The sequence below is a fragment of the Crocuta crocuta genome, unplaced genomic scaffold (genome assembly GCF_008692635.1).
Source record: "Crocuta crocuta isolate KB4526 unplaced genomic scaffold, BGI_CrCroc_1.0 scaffold126, whole genome shotgun sequence".
NCBI classification, from domain to species: Eukaryota; Metazoa; Chordata; class Mammalia; order Carnivora; family Hyaenidae; genus Crocuta; species Crocuta crocuta.
The window spans coordinates 4,309,154-4,327,438 of NW_027531000.1; the positions used below are offsets into that span (position 1 = coordinate 4,309,154).

The window sequence follows — 18,285 nt, forward strand, 5'->3', positions numbered from 1 at the left end:
TTGGGCAAAGAGCTTGATCACTCACCTAGCAACCTGGGTGATGTCCTGATGTCTCTATCTCCTTCATCCCTAGAACTAATTTACCAGGAAGTCCTGATAGTTCTAATTTTCAATGAATTCTCCAATTTCTCTTCTTATTCCCACAGTCATTCTTTTTTTAATAATTTTTATTACATTTATTTATTTTTGAGAGACAGAGAAAGGCAGAGCACAAGTGGGGGAGGGGCAGAGAGGGAGGGAGACCCNACTTTTGCCTGCTTTCTGCCAATCAGCTGTTCCTCCTTTCCAATCCCGACCACTGTCTCAGAATGACATCTGGCCATGTGTAGCAACATGGATGGACCTTGAGGGTGTTATGCTGAGCGAAATAAGNGGAGGGAGACCCAGAATCCGAAGCAGCCTCCAGGATCTGAGCTGTCAGCACAGAGCAGCCTGACTTGGGTCTGGAACTCAGGAACCGTGAGATCATGACCTGAGCCGAAGTCAGACGCTTAACCGACTGAGTCACCCAGNATGGCCCCTCTGTGATTTCTGCTCTTTACCATTTTCTTATTGCCCTAAGCATAACTTCTTTCACCTGCTGATCAGTACTGTGTGCTCTGCTTCTCTGGTTTAGCCTGTTGCCAGGCTCTGGTCAGATGTCCCCCAGTGTATCATGACTTTACCACTGTTTGTTGATTGACCAATGAGGGTATGTACAATGTCTTATCAGACATTTCTTCAGAAATTATGCAAATCTATTTCTCTCTGAGCCCTTGCTTACTTAAAAAAGAAAAAAAAAAAAGGTGGGGCACCTGGGTGGTTCAGTCAGGTAAGCGTCCAACTTCAGCTCAGGTAATGACCTCACGGTTCTTGGGTTCGAGCCCTGCGTAGTGCTCTGTGCTGACAGCTAGCTCAGAACCTGGAGCCTGCTTCAGATTTTGTATCTTCTTCTCTCTCTGTCCCTCCCCTGCTCAGGCTGCCTCTCTCTCTCTTTCTCAGAATAAATAAAAACATTTAAAAATTTTTTAAAAACGAGAGAGAGAGGGAACAAACTGGATTTATATTTAAGCACACTTCTCTTGTTGAATTTATCATGGACAATTTAATAATTGCACAAACTGTGTTGCCTGGCTCTGGATAGTTAGTCATTGTAAAGTAAGTCCTTACAAAAACAAAGTGAAAGAACCAAAGAGCCTACCTGTTTACTGAAATCTGCTAGGGAAAGTTGAGATAGAGGCTGTAACGTAATTGCTGCCAACCGCAGAAAGACTGAGTGTCTTGGTGCAAATGAAGTGTTTAGATATTTGAGCCACTAACGGGCTGTAATTAGACTATACCTTTACTTAACCCCCAAGTTATTCATTTAGCTTCTCCTGCTAATGCAAAATTTATGTAATGTCTGTCATGTCAACTGGACAGAAATACAGATGTTTTAGTGCACGCGTCTGGTTGCCTCATGGATCAGTAAGCGTTGTATCATCAAGTTTCCTTGAGCTGCATTACATTTCTTCTTGGAGGATGGATACATATTTGACTTGATTTTCTTCTTATGTAAAATGAGACATTAAAATCCTCCCTTAAATTTTCGCTACTGCTGTTTCCCTTCTGTGAGGTAGATGTTAAAAATTCAGGTAATTGGAAAGTATTATTTGGTTACCTAGCTTTTTTGAACTCCAAGCTTTATAATTTTAACCAAAACATATTATTATTATAACCTCACAGGCTGCTGATCACCAAAGTATAACTGAGATTAATTCATGATTCAAAAATGCCATGGATGCAGTACTCGTAATGGCTATCTGAAGTATATTTGTTTCTGGCTTAAAGCTTTTACAGAACGATGTCTTTTATTCTTTGCTAAATCCTACTCTTTAAAGATTTAAGGGGACACACTTTTTAAAATTCTAAATATAACAAGGAAAATTAAGGTCATGTCTAAGGTTGACAGTGGCGTTCTGCTTGGTGTATATGAGAAAGCAGGGCTGTGTGTAATATGTGTAATATAATTTTCTTGCTGGAGAGATGGTATGACCAGATAGGGATCTCTGAAAATTAAAGTCAGACTTGTCTAGGGTATCTAAATACCCTTAAGTTTGCAGGTTTTGATCTGTTTATTGGCCATGCAAAACTTTATTGCTGTTTCATAACCTCATCGTAGTTAATTCTGCCGCTAGAGTTATTTTTCCTCCTACACTTTGATGTGATATGTTTTCTTCCTAAGTGCTTGTTTCACAAACATCATCTAATGAAGTAAGATATCCATGTTCCTCCTCATTGGCCAGGGCTTGTGTTTAGTTAGCCAACTTCAACAGGAAGATATCAAAATGACTACTCCTTATAACTTGCTTGTGTCTTAAGTGACTAAAGATGATGGAGCTGAACTCCATTTGCTATCTCTTAAATATGAATGCAAATAATATTTCAGAGTTGTAATTCATTTGAACTACTTAATCACTGCAATCTGTAGATAAGTTGGCTTCTGAATTTTCGCCTAATGTCATAACTCAGCCCTCCTTTCTCTTCAAGCCACCAAGATCAGGCTGAAGATAGGTGCTTAGAGAATTCAGCCAAATGAATAATAGGTTTAAAAATGCATCATCTGGAGTGCCTGGGTTGCTCAGTTGGTTAAATGCCCCCTCTTGACTTCAGCCCAGGTCATGATCTCACAGTTGTGACATCTAGCCCCATATGGGGCTCTCTGCTGAGCATGGAGGCTTCTTAAGATTCTCTCCCTCTCCCTCTCCCTCTAGCCCTTCCCCACTCACATATACGTGCTTTCTCTCTCAAGTAAGTAAGTAAGTAAACAAGCCAATGAATGAATAAATAAATAAATAAATAAATAAAATAAATAGAAATGCATCATCTGCATGGTTACTCCAGACGTTTCCCTTCTCTCTCTTTTTAAAAAAAATTTTAATGTTTTATTTATTTCTGAGAGAGAGAGACAGTGTGAACAGGGGAGGATCAGAGAGAGAGGGAGACACAGAATCTGAAGCAGGCTCCAGGCTCTGAGCTGGCTGTCAGCACAGAGCCTGACACGGGGCTTGAACCCACAAACCCATGAACCGTGAGATCACTACTTGAGCCGAAGTCGGACACTTAACTGACTGAGCCACCCAGGTGCCCCTGTTTCCCATCTCTTTTCATTGTAGTTGTCAGAAATGAGTGCCGATGAGGGGTTAGTGGTTATCTACCTTCTACCTTCAAGTGCATTGCCTAGCAGAGTCTATAATGGGAAAGCCCTGGATTTGGAATCAGAATACCTGGAATGAGACCTGGCCCTGTTGCCTATTACCTGTGAGACTTAGGACCAATTATCTAAACTTCTCTGACTTAACCTTCTTTATCTATAGAAAAAAGCAGTTATGAGGTTATGAATCTAAACGGAAGCAGTGATGTACAGAACAGTGTGATCTGTCACCTGTAAGCCAAAGGTAAGGTATGAGGGCTCTGCAAGATGCTTTTCCTGTGTTCACTTGTATGAAACATCTAATGGGTGTTGTAGTATGAGATTTAAAAGCAAAACATTTGAAACAAATTGAATATCCAAAAATGGGAAATTGTATATATCTTATTACTTCACCAGTGGAATTCCATGTCTATATACATTGAAATGATGCTGCCAATCCTTATTAATCTGGATAGGAATTAATACCAAGTAAAGAAAACACATTATTAGGGGTGGCTAAGTTGGTTAAGCATCCAATTCTTGACTTCAGCTCAGGTCATGATCCCACAGTTTGCAGGACTGAGCCCCTTGTTAGGCTCTGCACTGACAACGGGGAGTCTTTGGCATTCTCTCTCTCTCTCTATCTCTGTCCCTCTTCCAAGTGAATGCACACATGTTCATGGACATGTACTCTCTCTCAAAATAAAGGAACATTAAAAAAAAAAGAAAAGCACATTATGAAATGTACTGTGTAATCAGATTTTTAAAAATTACTGATTATGACCACTAATTGCTAATTTTGTATGCATGCATACAAACAAACTTACAAATACATGAATTGACTCATGAATATAAAATATATAAGAAAAGATATAAAGTGGCTATCTCTTGGTATTGGGACTTGGAGTGATTTTGGTCATTTGCATCTTCTAATTTTTCTGGAATAAACATAGAATATTTATATAAGGCCACTACAGATAGTGGAAACTCCAGTTTCAATCCAGAGACTTTCTATAGTATCTGGTAACTCCATTCTCCTACCCCTTAATATCCCATCCATGGCACTTGGGCCAGCACTCTCTTGGATGCCAGTACCTTTCTTTCCATTGCCATGGCAACCCGTGTCCCACTTCAGAAGTCATACTTCCTCATCTCTGGATGCAACAAGCTTTTAACTAGTCACTCAGTTTTCTTCCTTTGCCTCTATTTCTCTCCTTCCAATCCATCTTCATAAAGATCCTCAAATCACGAAGCTTTTCTAGGTTTTCTAGAGTTGATTCTGTTACCCGTAGGTCCTGTCTGCCTTCCTGACTTCAACTCCAGATGTATTTGATAGCTTCTCCTTGTCCAAGGACATTAGGTGTATGCTCTACAGCCTTTTAAATTAAAAAGCCTTTTATAATATGGCCAGGGTTTATTTCCTGCTCTCCCACACACACCCTTCACCCAGCCAAACATAACTGCTGTTCTCCAAATGCCCCAGACTTTTCTCTCTCCATTTTAGATAATCATATTCAACAGTTAGTAATGCTATCGCCTATGAAAACCCTACAAATGATTTATGTATCCCAAATAAACTCCCATTTCTTTTTGAATTCTAGGTGTACATTTTCTTGTCTCTGAATCTCACAGAATTTTTGGAATTTATTTATATGTTCATTCATTTATTTATACCATTTTGGAGCATCTGATATGTTCTAGGGGCTACCTGGTGGCTCAAGTCTAGAGGTATACAACCCAAATACAGCCTTGCCCTTGAGAAATTAACAATTCACAACTTAATGTTTCTGCTTTAAGTCTGTTGGCTTCTGGTGAGCTTAACTACCACTTGCACCTGCAATCACACATACACGGATTGTAGGCACCTTGAGTGTTCATGTTTGATCTCCCATAGACACACTGTGTTATCTGACAAATAGAACACAGTCAACAAATGTGTTGGTGGAAAGCCAGAGAGAAGGAAGGAATAAAATATTTTGCTCAACATGGTTATATATGTAATCTATGAATTCTATTGATAAAATATGTATAGCTATATATATATTACCTATAATCATACGCAGTACAGAATTAGGTATATATAATTTTTCAACCATGTACCTTTTTTCTGTTCAGTGTTTTTAAAATTTAAATTTGATTCCTAAGTAGCTTATTAATCGATCAGAACAAGTTATTTCTGCTTGTTCCATGGGAGTCCAAGATGGGAAAAATTTCTTTCTTTCTTTTTTTAAAATTTTAAAAATGTTTGTTTATTTTTGAGACAGAGACATAGACAGAGCATGAGCAGGAGAGGGGCAGAGAGAGACACACACACAGAATCCGAAGCAGGCTCCAGGCTCTGAGCCTTCAGCACAGAGCCCGATGCGGGGCTGGAACCCACAAACTGTGAGATCATAACCTGAGTCGCAGTCGGACGCTTAACCAACTGAGCCACCCAGGTGCCCCGAGACGAATTTCTTTAAGTAAAACTAAGGCAGAGAATATTCTTCCATAAGAGAACAAGCTATGTTACAGATCTTATACTCAATAATTTGGCCTGGAAATCTGAGGTGGAAAGTGCGTGCCTTCTTAATTAGTAGCTGTTGGCCTAGAAGAGTTTAGAGGCTTCACAAAGTACTGAATTTGGACACTCAATATATTTGTGACCTGTAAATACACTCTGCTTCCAGGTTGTGTTGTTACTTTAATTTAAAAAAGTGCTTAGTGCAATTTTCCCTCTTCATGAAAAAAATTATTCAGTTAAGAATTTCCCTTGGAATAATGAACTCACTCTCTATTATGTATCTCTATCTTTTTATGTTATAGTTTTTCCTCATTTTAAGATGAGAATATCAGTTGTTTTCTAACTTTTTTTTTTTAAGTAAAAGCCTGGTAGTAAAGAATATTAACAAAAAGGTCTTTTCTTTCAAGAGACTTATATAAGGAATCTAAGTTAATATTTTTAAATGAATTCTGCTGTTTCCAAGTGATTCTTTAATATAGTTGTTTTAACTCAAATCTGCTAAATCCATTAAAGACAAAACAAACCAAAAAGCACTTTTATAGTCTTAAGAGGAATCTGCACCCATCTAAGGAATTGGGTGTACCCATATGGTTTGGTGTGTGAGTGATTTGATACTGAAAGATTCTGTCCAAATGGATTGTGTACATTCTACTATGATTCAAATTCAGCTTACCAGCTCACTCTTCTCTGAATCATACAGCAAATAGGATGTTCTGTTGATATTTTGTTTACCCCAACTGCATTATAAGGTCCTCGGGCATGGGAATCATAGTATATTATTTGTTTAAGTCTGTTCCTTGCAGGGAATCAGAGCTTTTGTTGTTTGGGTTTACTTAATTTTATATCATTTTATACTTTGTTTTAGGGTAGGAATGGTTTATCTTATCAATCTTATTTTTCTTATATTGTTCCAAGAAATTAGTTTTAAGACACATGCTTAGAGTGGAGTTTTTTCTTTTTTATTAATTATGGCCAGAATGTAACTTTTGATATGGTTTTTGTTCCCCAGAAGAGTTTACTTATATACGCTTTTTATGCTGTTGGGCAATTTATATTCAAGATGTTGTAGTATTAGCATCTGTCTTTTGGTAACTTCAGAAGAGATTTGTTTCCCTGTCTGTAATGCTGACTATTCTAAATATTAGAAAGAAAATAAAATTGGTAAGCGAAAGAAGAGCTAAAAGGCAGATTTTCCTTTCCTATTGTCTGTTGTTTGAGATTAAACATCATGAAGCACCTTCCCTACCTTCTGCAATGTAATACTTTCTTTTCAAATCCACCTTGGTGTGGAAATTCAGCTCAAGAGGAAGCATTTACTGATGTCTTACTTAATACTATGCCTCTGTGAGTTGTCCTCTCTATTTTTTCTTGAAGTTATACACTGGCAAAACTACTGTCATTGCCCTTGCTTTTCGTCTTAGCTGCACATTTACTTTTAGACAGGCTTAAATAATGGCTAAAATGGTTGAAATGATTTATGCCTGTAGAGTGATGTCTTCATTTGCTCTATTCATATTTCTTTTTTTACTAATGGTCTGGTGAACACCTACTGTAGGTGCGTTTTATTAGAGAGTACATTCCCTCTAAATGCTGTTCCTAAGCTGAAAGAAATGGGCCATAATCATATAAAAATAAAGTATCTCTTTGTAGAATTCACAAGAAATGGAATATCCTTATTCCTGAGGCATAGAACATAAGGGACGTTTTTCTCTCACTGTAAGATTGCTCTTTATACTAATGTTGATTAGCTGTGCCACACCAACAGCTGTTGTGACATATAGAATATGAACACATCAATTGAAATCTCAACTGTAGGTAATAAATCTCTTGAAGTTTCCAGTCATCTGCAGCTTTCTTCTTCCTGTTACGATAGGAGAGATGGTTTCCAGTCTCTATGGATTGCCTCACTCCTAGTTCATAAAACTGCAATTAATAATGGTGAGCTAAGATTATTCTGGATTTGATGAACTGCCCTATCATCATTGAAAGAGAGTCTTTAAATCTGCTATTTAACAACTTATAGAGACTTTGCACTGATTAATTCATCTGGTCATAGTCCCAAGGCTGACGTGGCATCTTGTAGGTCTTCCATTCCATTGGCATCAACATCATCATATCATAAGAAATGAGCTTACTGCTTTATAGGCTCAGTTGGAAAGAAATTTCAACCGTCAGCTGTAGGATGTGCCATTGGAATTTAATTTGTTGACCTCTGAGAACACAGAATATCTCATCTTTTACTGAACTTTCTAAACATAAAATAAGGTTATCAGAGAATCAAAATGATTCTGACATTTGAACTTCAGTAGAAGGCCAATACATTTAAAATAAGTACTCTCCTTCATGAAATGTTCGGCCCTCCATCAACAGTACATGTCAGGTTCTTAGGAAACTATTATCTCTTGTGGAGAAAAGCATGGGAAATCAGATCATGGGTACTAGCTCCTGGAGTTGACATCATTTGTGGGTGACACAGCATCTGTTCTCCCTCTATGCTGGTGCCGAATTCCCTGAATTCCCTCCGAAAAAGCATCTCTATTCCTTTAGGAGTAGCCCTGTGTACTGTAGGTCAGTGTTCCTTGCCCTGCCTAACCACAAGGGGGACTCATGGCCAAAGCTATTGAGCTTTCTTCCTTGGGATTTTTAGTCTTGAGTAAAAGGGATAAGATGACAGAAAAGTAGGTAGAACTATTTGTTCTAGAAGTGGTGACCTGATTATCTTGTTAGGTCCTGCTATCTGGATTGCCAGTGCCAGGTTAGTTCCTGACCATTCTGGACCTGGATCTTCATTCTAGACTGTGAGATTCGTCCAAGCCTTCCAATAAGTTCCTCTTTTTATTAATATAGCTAGAGTCACTGTCTGGTACTTTTTTCTTAAGAAGTACGTGATGATGAAGTTTATGTGTTGGGGCACCTGTGTGGCTCAGTTGGTTGTGTCCAACTCTTGATATAGGTGCAAGTTATGATCTCATGGCCATGAGAGTGGGCTCCACACTGGGGGTGGGTGGGGGGGTGGAGCCTGCTTCAGATTCCCTCTGCCTCTCCCTCTTCCCCTTCCACACTCATGTGCTCTATTTCTGTCTCAGAAAAAAAAAAAAGTGTGTCAGTTGGCTAGTCTAAGGGATACCCAGGTAACTGGTAAAGTATTATTTCTGGGTGTGTCCATGAGGGTGTTCTAGGAATAGATTAGCATTTGAATTTGTAGTCAGATTTTTAAAAATTAGCTTTCAGAGTGCCTAGGTGGCTTAGTCAGTTAAATGCCTGACTTCGGCTCAGGTCATGATCTCAGATTTTGTGAGGTTGAGCCCCACATTCACCTCTGTGCACACAGCTCAGAGCCTGGAGCTTACTTTGGATTCTGTGTCTCCCTCTCTCTGTTCCTTCCCCCTCTCAAAAATAAATAGATATTTAAAAATTTTTTTTTAAATTAGCTTTCACCTATGGGGGTAGGCATCATCCAATCCATTATTAGATGGATGGAATAAAAAAGGCAAAGAAAGGCAAATTTTCTCTCTTCATTTGAATTAGGACATCCATCTCCTTCTGCCTTTGGACATTAGCACTCCCGGTTTTCAGAACTTGTTGCGTGGATCAGGATTTACATCACTAACTCAGAAATTGGGACGTGGGTGGACACTATGACACTGGCTTTCCTGAACCTCCAGTTTGCAGACAACAGATTGTGAGTCCTCTCAGTCTCCATAATTGTGTGAGTCAGTCCTTCCTCATAATAAATCTGTCCTGTCTGTCCATCCATCCATCCATCCATACATCCATCCATCCATCCATCCTACTGGATTTGTTTCTCTGGAGAACCCTGCTAATAAAAACTATTAAAGCTTTATTTTGTAATTATTCAGTTTTGAAGGTAATGTGTTATCCTTTGTTAGTCACTCACTTTACATTCTTTAGAGAGTGAAATGTAGTGGGATATTCTTAATATTTAGGTTTGCATTCACTTCTTAGAGCATGACATGTTCTTCCCTGCCTAAGTCCTTTACCCAAAAATTTATTTCATTTCCTTCTCTCTCCCCACCAACAGATGCTTTCTCATTCTTAGGTCTAAGCAAAAATCTCTAACAGACTTTCCCCATCAACATTAGCCAAAGTGGACAATTGATCTCTTATATCCTAATGCCCAGTTGATAGTCTTCGTGGGGATGCCTCATAGACGTGTCACACTTAACCAGACCCACCCAGATATTCTAACGCTCTCATCTCCAACCACTTTTTCTCTCCTCTTTTCCATTCAGCATTATTGTCATGCAGTATCTCAGGCCAGAAGTCAGCCTTGACTCATTTCTTTGTATTGCCCCACACCAAATCACCAGCCAGTTCAAGTGGCCCTACCTCCAACATAGATCTCAACCTCCATTCTCCGACTTTCACCGTCACAGTTTTATCCATCCTAGTTATCACCTTTTGCTTGGCCTCCTGCAATGTTGTCTCATTTATTTCTGCATACATTCTTTACTTCCTTCAATATAAGTGCCTGTGTATATTCCCCTGCTTGGAATCATCAGTGACATCTAATTCCAATTAGGTGAAAAATATCCAAATTCCTGACTGTGGCCAGCAAGGTCCTACATTATTTCCAACTTAAGCAACTTCCTTTGTTTCCCTCCCTCCCTCCTTTCCTCCCCTTGCACCATTCTGAGCCATACTACTTGCACAGGCTCTTCCCCCTTTGGAATACTCTTCCCAGACGTGGCACAGCTTATTCCTTCTGTTCGTTTAGGTCTCAACTCACACATTTCTCCCTCGGAACTTCTTTGACCACGATTCTAAAGAATAATTCCCTATCCAGTTTCTATCACATCATCTTGCCTCAAAGCTTCAAAATAATTACTCTTGTAAAATTAATCGCGTTCTTGTATTTGCTTAATTTATTTATATGACTTGCAAGGGCATATTTTCACATCTAATTTCTCCTTCCAACTATGTTTAAAAACAAAACAACATTCTATTTGGCTATTACTTTTTACTCGCCTGGATTTTGGTTATTAGGTAATACATATTAACAAGTTAATGAAGTTAAATGCAGAAATAAGAGCTAACGATTCCATTTTGTGTGTATACACAGTAAAAGAAATTTCCAGATGTGCTATTTGTGGCAGATCACATTTGAAAATGGATATCAGTGTGCTTTAATTTTTAAGGCAGACACACAAAAAAAGCCCCTTTAATGAGAATTATCTGAGGGAGAGAATTAGCATGGGTTAATATTAGTCATTACAAGAAAGCTCTTAAATATATGAGATCCTTGAGGTTAGGAGCTGTGGCAGCTTCATTTTCTGGCATCTTTATTTCTTTGCTTAACGCATCATCTGTGAATGCAAGAAAAGCCTCATCAAGTGGATATTGTATTGAATAAAATATGCATTTTGGAATTGTGTTAATGCTCACGATCTGCAATTATTATTATTATTTTTAAGTTTAGTTATTTTGAGAGAGAGGGTGCAGAGGAAGGGCAGGGAGGGAGGGAGAGAAAGAGAGAGAGAATGAGAGAGAGAGAGAGAGAGAGAGAGAATCCCAAGCAGGCTCTGCATTGTCAGTGCAGAACCCGACACAGGGCTTGAATCCACAAACCTTCAGAACTTGACCTGAGTCAAAATCAAGAGCTGGACATTTAACCGACTTAGCCACCCAGGTGCCCTTGAAATTATTATTATTTTTTTTTTTGAGCAAATGAAGTAAACTGTCTTCACTTAGAATTAAGAGAAGGCCAGCGATCTTGTGTAAGATTCTTACTTTTTCTATCTCATTTGCAAGCAAGCATTGATTAAAAGTGAGATGGGATTCTTGTATTATGGATTTGAGGTTTTGCATTGTATTGAGAAGGGAATTGCGGGAACATGGCTTTTGGGACCTCGAGGCTGTTTTCAGTATCTTGGAATATTAGCCTCTAATATTCATGATTACTGATCACATGACAACCAGTGTTTTCCAGCTCCCAAGTCCCTGGGGACCTATACCCCTCGACTTCAATGCTAGATAAATTCAGGGAAGTTTACTTTAAAATGTCTCTAAATAATTATTTTGAAATCACTCAAGAGAGTAGTCACCATGTAACTTTCTTTAGGGAAGGAGCTATACTTAATTCAAAATAACTGTAGAATTCTCATTTTTCATGCTCATTTCTTCCTGGCTTTTATGGAAGGTGAGAGTAAAGCTTGTGCATTGTCTTTCTCACTCCTTCTATTCAGTCGCACCTGTCTTCTAAGTACATATTTTCTCATTGGAGCTTCATCTACTTTAGTGATTATTGGATGGATTAAACACCAGTTGGATTATGAAACTATATCTTGGTGCGTTGAGGGCACACCTCTATAACTTGAGATGATTTTGTTCTTCCCTTTACTTCCTACACCCATAAAGAGAGGGCTTCACTAAAACAATTGCAGATAGCTAGCTTTGAAGGTCAAAGTTTCATTTCAATGTTCTTAATTTTATATTTCCTAGGTCAAACATTTGTCTTTGCTCATACATATCAATATGTGTGTTTATTTATATGTATGTATGCCAAGGCAGCAATATTTATGGAAAAGTGCTTTTTAGCAACTTGGAATAGATTTTGTTTAGAGATACAAGCACTTAGGACAGAAGTTATAAACAGGTAGCCTCTGGGCTAAGATGGTCCTACAGAACATGTCTTCATCTGTCCTGCTTCGTGCCTTAATATTGTTGCTGTTGTTTTCACTTCATTCAGACTTCTACCTTCTCCTGAAAAATCAGGAGACACTGTAAAAAATTGTGTGCCGTTCAAACACTGGCAATGCTGTGATTTTAAACTGCAAATGGCAACAATTTAGAGGCTTCTATCCCTTCATTTTGATGTTTCTCTTCCGTATCAAATGGTGTAAGGTACAAGCACTAAAATGCTTACCCAGAATGCTCCCTGGCTTAATGGGGTATTACACGCCATCTTATTCCACCTGTAATTCCCCCCCCCCAATTTCTGTGTTATATCAATTTTTCCTTCATAAAATTTTTCACATTGGGGCCCATTTTCTTCCTCTCCTTGTTATGACTTTTATCCAGGTTGTTTTCCTCACTTCTGGGCTACTGAATGAATGCATCGCTGTCTTAGCCATCACCAACCCTCCTGCTTTACCCTTTCCTCTAACTGTCTCTTCCCGCTCTGCACTTCAGTGACAGATTTATAGTCCCAAATCACGCTTCAGTCTATTAGTCCCTGCCATCAGACCTGCGGTGACAACCCAGGATCTGTGTCCAACTACTTAACCTGTAGTCAGAACTTAAGTCTCTTTGTTCCCCCAGTTTGCGTTAATTCATACACAGGTAACTAGCCAGCCTGCCCATATGCCTTTCACCAAAGCTGGCTTCTTCCATCCCTGATGCCTCTGCTCCCGCGCTACCTCCGCCTCTCCCCTTGTACGAATAGATCACCAGCTTCTTTCGGACCTCCTTTCTCACCTATCTTGATGCACACTTGTACATTACAGTTCATTTGGTTTTGTACATATTTCAAAATTATGTTTTGTTTCTCCCATGGTCTTAAAATAGAGTTTCTCCATGTACGGTCTGTGCACATCTTATTTCAGAATCACCTGTCTTGCTCTTAAGCATGGATTCCTGGGCTTCACCTATATACTCCTGAATTCTTTAAGCCGGGGCCCAGGAATCTGATAAGCCTAACATCCGAAAAGTCTAGAATTTAAAAGCCTGATGACTAAGAGCAGTACAAGCTTGCTTGTTGGTAGGATAGAAAATAAAGTAAGATTCAATTAATTTTACAAGGAGTGAATTGTCAGGTCTGCTAGTACGTGTCCCAAATACTTTCTACCCTAATGGTTGATAATAGTTCTGGGTGTGGCTTACACCAGGTCTTAGACACCATTTCTGAGGCCTGCAGTCATGGATCCATCCCCACCCCTGGGAAGGGAGAAGCTAACTAAGAGCCTCTTCACCTTTTGGACAAAAGCAAGACAATTAGATAAACTCCTGCAAGTGCAGGGCCTTGTTTGTTTTGCTGTTTGCTTTTTTAAAAATAGTTCTCTACCACGCTCGCGCCTCGTCTCCAGTAATTCCATTCATAATAAATGTTGAATCAGGGGCGCCTGGGTGGCTCAGTTGGTTAAGAGTCCAACATTGGCTCAGGTCATGATCTCATGGTTCACGGGTTCAAACCCTGCCTTCGGGCTCTGTGCTGACAGCTCAGAGCCTAGAGCCTGCTTCAGATTCTGTGTCTCCCTCTGTCTCTGCCCCTTCTCGATTCACACGCTGTTTTTCTCTCTCTCTCTTTCTTAAAAATAAATAAAGCATTTTTAAAAATGACGAATCACATTGAATAAACTGCATTAATTTTTGAAGCTGAGAAGTTAGAAAGAGTATCAGTTCTCAGGCTGGCATCGATGGTGATGACCCCTGCTGGTCACATGCTCACTCTGAAGTCAGACATGCATTCAGTGCTTTCTGTAGATTATCCCAGCGCAGGCTAGCTCCCACCCTACTAAGGCATTGCTATGCTTTCCTATGTTGCAACCACAGGGAGCATTCAGTCGAAGTTGCAGGGAAAGGCAAGAGACACTGTGATGTAAGAAGGAACCATTTTTGTCGTTCGTGGAAAAAAAAACCTTTGGAGCAACTTTATCACATTGATTTCATGATCTTTTAAAGTGAAGGATTGATAACACTGTATGGATCAATAGCCATTGGGGAAGTCACTGTGACAAAATTGTTTAAGGCGAGGAACGGAATTTGGAACTGGGCTCAAGATTCAGTTTGCCGCTTAATTGCTCTGCAAGGCTGAGAAAGATCCAGAGTCTCTCTGAACTTCAGTCCTTCCATCTGTAAAATGGGGACGATGCTGTCACACAGCAAATTGGTGTAGGGGCTAAATGAAGGAATTTAGAAAATATTATAAAAGGAGACAGTGCTGTTACTATTACAGATTGTTCAACATGTGAATCAAGATCTCAAAAAATATAGTTACATTATTTTGAATCATGCTTTAAAAGGGGGGGAACCCCACAGTAATAATAAAATCTCATTCACACACTCTCACAAAGTAGATGTCATGGTCCCTTGCTAAGTAAGTACTCTGAGGCTCAGAGATGTTAAGTTACATGCCACAGTCACACAGTAAAGAGGCTGAGCTGAGATTTAAAAAGCACACCTGTCTGACTTCAAATGCTCTGTTCTTCCTACTGCACCAATTTGCCTTAAAAAAGAAAAGAAAAAAAAAACATATACTTTCTCTTCATATTAAAAAAGAAAGAGAGACATTTATGTTTGAAAACTAACTCATCCTGATAATTCCCAATTAAGATGTTGTCATCTAGCATCTGGCTCAATTTCCTTTTATGAAATATAGTAAACATAATTTGAGTATAGCTTAAATGAAGTGTCCAAATGAGATAGAACAGGTCACCTGGGAAATTAGATTTTATAGATTACAAGAATTCAATACCTAAATCGTACTTAATGGATGCAGTTTTTTTTTTAAATTCTTCAGGAGACAATTGACTATTCTATCAATTTTACCATTACTTCTCTGTGAGACATCTGTAGCCTGGAGCAACTGAAGCAAAAATAAATAATATAAACTTCACTGTAAGTAGTAGTGATGAACTCCTGGGTCTTCATGGATTTGGGGTGTACCAGAAAAACAAACGGGGGAGTCTTTGACCCAAGTTCAAGTTTTTCCTTCCATACTACTTAAAACATCCTATTTAAAAATATTTAACCATGGGGGGAAGGGGAAAAAAGAGTTACAAACGGAGTGGGCAGGAGGCAAACCATAAGAGAATCTTAAATACAGAGAACAAACTGGGGGTTGATGGGGGTGGGGGAGAGGGGAAAATGGGTGATGGGCGTGGAGGAGGACACTTGTTGGCATGAGTACTAGGTTGTATGTAAGCGACGAACCACAGGAATCTACCCCTCAAAACCAAGAGCACACTGTCCACACTCTATGTTTACCAATTTGACAGTAAGTTATATTTTAAAAACTATATAATTATATAATGAAAAATATTTAATAAAGAGAAGTTAGAGAATTTTCTTGCCTTGTGGCTTTTTGAAGGACATAATTTCGAGAATACTTTATGTCTTTTACCAGCTTTTATCTTGAAATCAAGTCTCCGGTAGAGATGAATTCCACCTATTAATTTTGGTTATTGGGTCATCGGGCTGAAGAAATGATCATCTTTTAAAAGGTCAATCCTGTTTAAACGAGGATGGGTTTAAGCTTGAGTGGATGGTGGTGGTGGGGGGGGGGGATGTGAAGGGAGAGGGGGTAGAGGTGTTGATTTAAACACTGTAGGAAAACATCTGAGCATTCACATGCCTTGACAAGTGACTTAAATATCATCCCTTTGAACCACGGTGCAAGGTTGAAATTCACGTACCATAGCGTCACACTCTCTGGGATCAAAGCCCAGCTCTGCCACTTCCTAATTTTGTGATTTGAGGCAACTTTACTTGAACTCGTTGTAATTCTATTTTCTCATCTCAAAATTAGGAATAGTTACTGCGTCATGGGGGTGGTAACAATGAGTCAGCATAATCATCAACACGCATTGTCGGTGTGGTTGATGTCCTGACTGTTGTCCTGGTGTTCCAGAGCCTTCCTGACATAAACATTGAAATCTCCCATAACCTTATAAAACAATTTTGTGGACGGCAACTACTTAAGAGTCTCTCTGCAATTGAATAGATTCATGCAGTAGTGTGAAAGGCACATAGCTCCTTAGATAAAATGTTAAGTCAGTTTCCTTTAAGAGGCCTTAAAGAAACTCCTGAAATGAAAAGATTATAAAGCCGAGCCTTCTAGTAAATAATCATGAGTTTATACATATTTTCAGAAGTGCACAAATTTGTACTCATCTTAGGAGAACGTATCGATTTGTGTGTGTATTTCAAGCAATCATCTAACCCGCGTGAGGCCCCTGGCTGACAGCCGTCTCCCCTGAGAAGGTGGCTTCTCTAATTGCAGTGAATGGTGATTCTATTTGTAGACCTTATTTCCTACAGCATGCGTTTCCTTCTGTGATTATTATTTTAAAAATACTTCAAATTATTTAGTCTTCTTGGCTGTAAAGGAGAACATTCTACAGTATAAGAGCCTCACATATTACATGTATCTGGGTTGAAAATGTATACTGTCTTATCAACAAAATTGTCGGCATATACTGCAGCAGAGGGACTATAAAACATATTTCAGTACTAAAGATGCTCAAACTACCACGTAGGCCAAAAAAAAAAATAATAATAAAGAAAGAAAGAAAGAAAGAAAAAAGCAAAACAGAAGTACAAATATTTGAGCTGCAGGGACATTTTCCTTCTTCCCCCACACTCTATGTCTTGCTAATAAACAATAGCACAGCTTTTCACATTGATAGAAAATCGACAGTGGAAGGACTTACCTTCCTTTAACCAAGAAATGTTATTTTTATCATTTTCAAAATGCTCAGCTGTTCTGACTTTTATCTTTTCCAGCTCAGTTTCTGACATCTAAGTGGAAACAGAATTTGTGATATAAAAACTTCATTAAGAACCCGAATTCATAACATTGAGCTTTATATTTAGAGACTACTGCCATATTATAGGAAAATCTTATCCCTGTAATTTTTCAGTTTGCTGTCTAATGCGAGGTCCTACATTTTATCCATTTGTAGCATTTGAAAACACTGACCATGAGAACGAAACTTTATATGATATTTCATTTTCCAGCAGTAAAGATGGCTGTAAGACCTAATCATTTCTGGATACGAAAGAATAACAGATTAACAACTAGTCACAGATTTGCAAAACAAAACAGAACATTCAGTTGCTGTTTTGATGTCTTTTTTATAGTTTCTCAGAACGCATGCTGCAAAGTGATATACAAAGATATAACCAATAATAAGGCACAGACGGACCTTTTTAGGAATTATTGGATCCATTGAGAACCTTACGACCTGAGCCAGGCCAAGTAGAGCTCCCTGCAGGTGCTGAGACTATTAGGCACCTTGAGCGCATCGCACTTGACTTTCCTGGCTTGCTTGCCATGGGCTCAGTGCTCCACTTGAATCAGCACCTTAGTGTAACTTACCTGTGTGTTCCCGGAGGAGACGCAAGGCGCGGGACAGGGGAGCAGTTTGGTGATGCTCTGGACACCTTTCCTTGTTGTCTGTCCATGTCCAGCCTTCCTCCACCCTGCTAGAAGTGAGCGGAGAAGCAAATACGCTCCCTCCCTGGGTGGTGCTAGATTTGTATTGCTGCCAGAAGCATCTAACTTGCAGCTGAGAGGTTGTGTGTGTGTGTGTGTGTGTGTGTGTGTGTGTGTGTGTGTGTGTGTGTGTGTTTAAGGTAATATAAAGCCTGTGGTTCAAAACAGTAAAAATCTTCTCCAGGCTAGCACTTATTTAGAATGACACTCTGCAAAATAAGGTAAAAATAATGAACTCTTCACAAACTGACCATTTCTACAGTCCCTTTCCTTCCACGCCCGCCATTCATCACTCAGGGTTAATTTTAAAAGATGTAGAAAAAAACATACTGAAAAATAGACAGAGACTACTTGGGTTAAAAGGAAAAGGAAGGGAACTCTCTCTAAAGTTTTTTTCTCTAGAAGTTCATCCTGCAGCTGACATTTTGAAAAGCAAGTTCTTCTAACATTTTTTTA

The 18,285-nt window shown here is 39.0% G+C and overlaps 1 protein-coding gene across 1 annotated transcript in view; it reads right to left on the reverse strand.

Moving 5' to 3' along the window:
• Positions 1–17,771, reverse strand: part of MDFIC2 (MyoD family inhibitor domain containing 2) — a 109,788-nt gene extending 92,017 nt beyond the window's left edge. Inside the window, exons 1-2 of the mRNA XM_077770589.1 lie at positions 17,713–17,771; positions 17,045–17,132 (exon numbers count right to left, since the gene is read on the reverse strand). Coding sequence (XP_077626715.1) covers positions 17,045–17,132 — 88 coding nt within the window. The 5' untranslated portion in view covers positions 17,713–17,771. The remainder of the gene's footprint in view (positions 1–17,044; positions 17,133–17,712) is intronic.
• Positions 17,772–18,285: the final 514 nt, after the last annotated feature.